At 33.6% G+C, this 3,261-nt stretch overlaps 1 protein-coding gene across 1 annotated transcript in view; it reads right to left on the minus strand.

Annotated features, from left to right (window-relative positions):
* LOC106765858 (E3 ubiquitin-protein ligase Hakai) overlaps positions 1 to 3,031 on the minus strand; it is a gene marked incomplete in the record, with an annotated part of 4,369 nt that extends 1,338 nt beyond the window's left edge. Inside the window, 4 exon segments of the mRNA XM_014650624.2 lie at positions 638 to 696; positions 1,959 to 2,306; positions 2,582 to 2,692; positions 2,794 to 3,031. Coding sequence (XP_014506110.1) covers positions 638 to 696; positions 1,959 to 2,213 — 314 coding nt within the window.
* Between the last annotated feature and the right edge of the window lie 230 nt (positions 3,032 to 3,261).

A 3,261-nucleotide genomic window follows, 5' to 3' on the forward strand; every position in this document is an offset into this window, starting at 1 on the left:
AACATATTTTACATAACCATATGATGTTAAACAAAAAAGGTAGAGAACTTTTGTACATGGAAGCTATCAATTAAAAAACGCTATCAATTAAAAAACAAATTCCCTTGGGTTAGTAGTAAGGTGTTAGGTAGCTAAAAGTTATATAAGAGGAGTAAGTGCCGAACAGTATATACATTAATACTGAACGGTGGATATGAAAGGAGGAATCAAAGAGGAGGACCGAACGATAATGTTGAAGGCCAAGTATTTATGAATGAATTCTAATATCATATTCCCAACGTAATATCAAATTCATCGAAAATCATGTAAGAAGAAAATGTTCAATACAGCCCTTTAGAATTATAACATCACAATGAACCTCTTACTTGAAAATTGAAAGGCATACATAGTTTAACTTCAACTTAGTTAATATGTGAAAAACACTGGTAAAAGGACAAAAAAAGGGGGATGGAACCATCTTAAAGTATGTGCTGAGGAAATATTATGATTCAAAGTGAAGTCCTATATATGATGGACCCATACAAATAAGTTAAAAGGTTAAAACCTACAGCAAATATTAAGGAAACATTATGATCCAAAAGCTACCAATATTCATTGATTTATTGTATGAAAATCAGTAAGATAGAAATATTCTTACAGGTAGCACATTGAATCACTTCGAGAACAATCCAGACAAAAGGCATGCTCACAAGGGCTCTGCATGACCATAAAGCACGTTAATTTAAAGTAACCCAACATCAAAATATTTAACTAGAGGTAGCACAGTTCCACTGGATAAATGACTGAGGTCAAAATTAGCGATGTCATACCACATGTTTCTAAGTTAAATATAGCAAAACTATGGAGAAACTAATTAATGTGTTACATACGATATAAAAGGATAATAGAGGTTATTTGTGATAGCTAAGTACCTACCAAGTTCAAAGGAAAGTTTTATCTTACTACTGTATGACCAATTATGATAGAGAATGATGGATGGTCTTTGAAGGGATGAGGAAAAAGTAGAGTTGCAAAAAAGAGAATGTAAAGATGAATGTATAGCCAACAAGCACACATAAGAGGGACAAAATTTGCAATGATTGTGCACAACAAGATATCAATATAGGAAAAACTAATAGATATTCAGTTAAGGCATTCGAACATGTGCAACGGGAGTCATTGGTGGGGAGAGGATATCATATGGATTTTAGCCCTATGAAAAAGGGGAGAGGGAAACAAGGACATTGTGAGAAATTATTAAATAGGTTCTGAGTTGAATAATGTATCCTTGCGAATTTGGTTTTGAACTACGACTATTCTTATTGTTGTAGCATACTTAGGTGAGACTAAGACAAACAACCTAAATTTTATACAATGACAACCATGTCAATAAACAGGTCTGCTTCTGAGAGCATGCTTTACATCTAGAACTCTAAAAGAAAACATGATACATAGAAAAACAAATGTATTTGATGCAGATATTATTCGAATATATTTTTCATTTCAAAAGCAAATTTAAGATAATAAAGCAACGCAGTCAATGCAATAACCAGTGTCATGAAGAAATGCTAAACAATAAAATCATAATTCCATTATAGGAAAATACTAAGAGGATAATAACTCTATATAGCACTAAAATACAGAAGCTAACTCCAAATCAAATGCATAAAGGAACATAAAACTTATATTCCCATGAAAGCTCTGGTCAATAAATCGAATGTACATGAAAAAGAATTGCGTTTCCACTTAATAAACGTTCAGCATTTCAGCTAGCATACTCTATTCAATAAATTAATTTTCTCTTTCTTGCAGAGGATAAAGGCTGGAACTACGCCAAATAATATTTCAATAAACTTTTGAAATAAATCCCACACAAAAGCTAAACTGGAATCAAACAACTTAGACCCTGTCATGATTCAAAGCATCGTAACAAACAGAAATCTCAATTTAAAAACGTGCAACCATGCATAAATAATTACCAGGCGTCCATAAATGGCTACAGGGAAATCACAGCGAACACAGAAATGGACTCGTTCGCCAAGCTGGCGGCGGGACCTACGGCCCAAAGTTTTCACAAGAGAAGTGGCCGTGGCTGCACCAATGCCCTTTGCAACTGGAAGATCAGCAAGAACCAGATGGTCAGGGCACGCAACTGTAACATTCTCAACAGGTGACTGTTTCACCCCTGCTGACCCCTCTGATGCAGGAGCCCTGCTAAGCCGAATCTGAAGCATGTTTCAATCAAAAATTATTCCCCAACTCACAAAATCTTTCCAACCACTGCTCAGAAACGGGTATAGGGTTATCGCAAAATACGCCTCCTCCCCCTTTAACATAAAGAGATTAGAAAAAATCATATTAAACCCTAAAAAATGGAGAATAACGGATAAGAGACATATATCCAGAGACGACAATTAATGCAAAAATGAAAAATAAAAAATAAAAGAGAAGGAGAAAGACTATTAACATTCAACATGTGCTAAGTAAACTGTATATTTATTTAATTTGACGTTTATCACATTAATCAATTCAATGAATATAGAAGATCTAAAAGAACCCAGAGGCATGCAAATTATTTGAAATTAATTAAACTAATACAAACAAGAATGCCGTGAACTAGAGGAGCATCGAATCTGGCGTTAGAAGAATCAGAGGCATTTGTGCTCAAACAGGTTCAAATTCAGGGAAGATAACATAGGGACACCATTAAGCCCTTTGAAGAAAAAAAGAACAAGGGATTTTGAATCGGTAAGAAGTTTAATTGAGGAAGAAATTAGGAATTATAACTAAGAAGCTACGATTGAAGAAACAAACTCGCAGTTGACGGAGCTAGAAGCTTCTTGTCTCGGATTTGCGTCTTCCTCCTTCGCGACGCAGAGGCCCTCCAAATCCAACGGACTGATGTGCTTTTTACGAACGAATACGACACTCTCAGAAAATATAGTAAAGTATTTTAGTGGAGGAAAAGTGTAATTTACACCCCAAATTATATCTCACTAGTTCGTTTGTGTATCCAAATAAAACTTTAGACAAAATTTAAAGAAAATTTAATCAAGAGTACTGGAAGAGTTCTATTGAAGTCTTCAGAACTCAGTTTTTAGTTTGCTCTCTGATTTAAAGATTTAAGTAGTAATGTTAATAATAATAACAATAATAATTCATGCTTCTAAATTAAAATGAATGAAAAGTTAATTTTTGAGACTTGAACGAATCTAAAAAATGTTTTTAAAATAATTAAATAAGTTAATTCATTTAACTATCAGTTTATACTCTGTTATTTAC

The sequence above is a fragment of the Vigna radiata genome, chromosome 7 (assembly GCF_000741045.1).
Source record: "Vigna radiata var. radiata cultivar VC1973A chromosome 7, Vradiata_ver6, whole genome shotgun sequence".
NCBI lineage: Eukaryota > Viridiplantae > Streptophyta > Magnoliopsida > Fabales > Fabaceae > Vigna > Vigna radiata.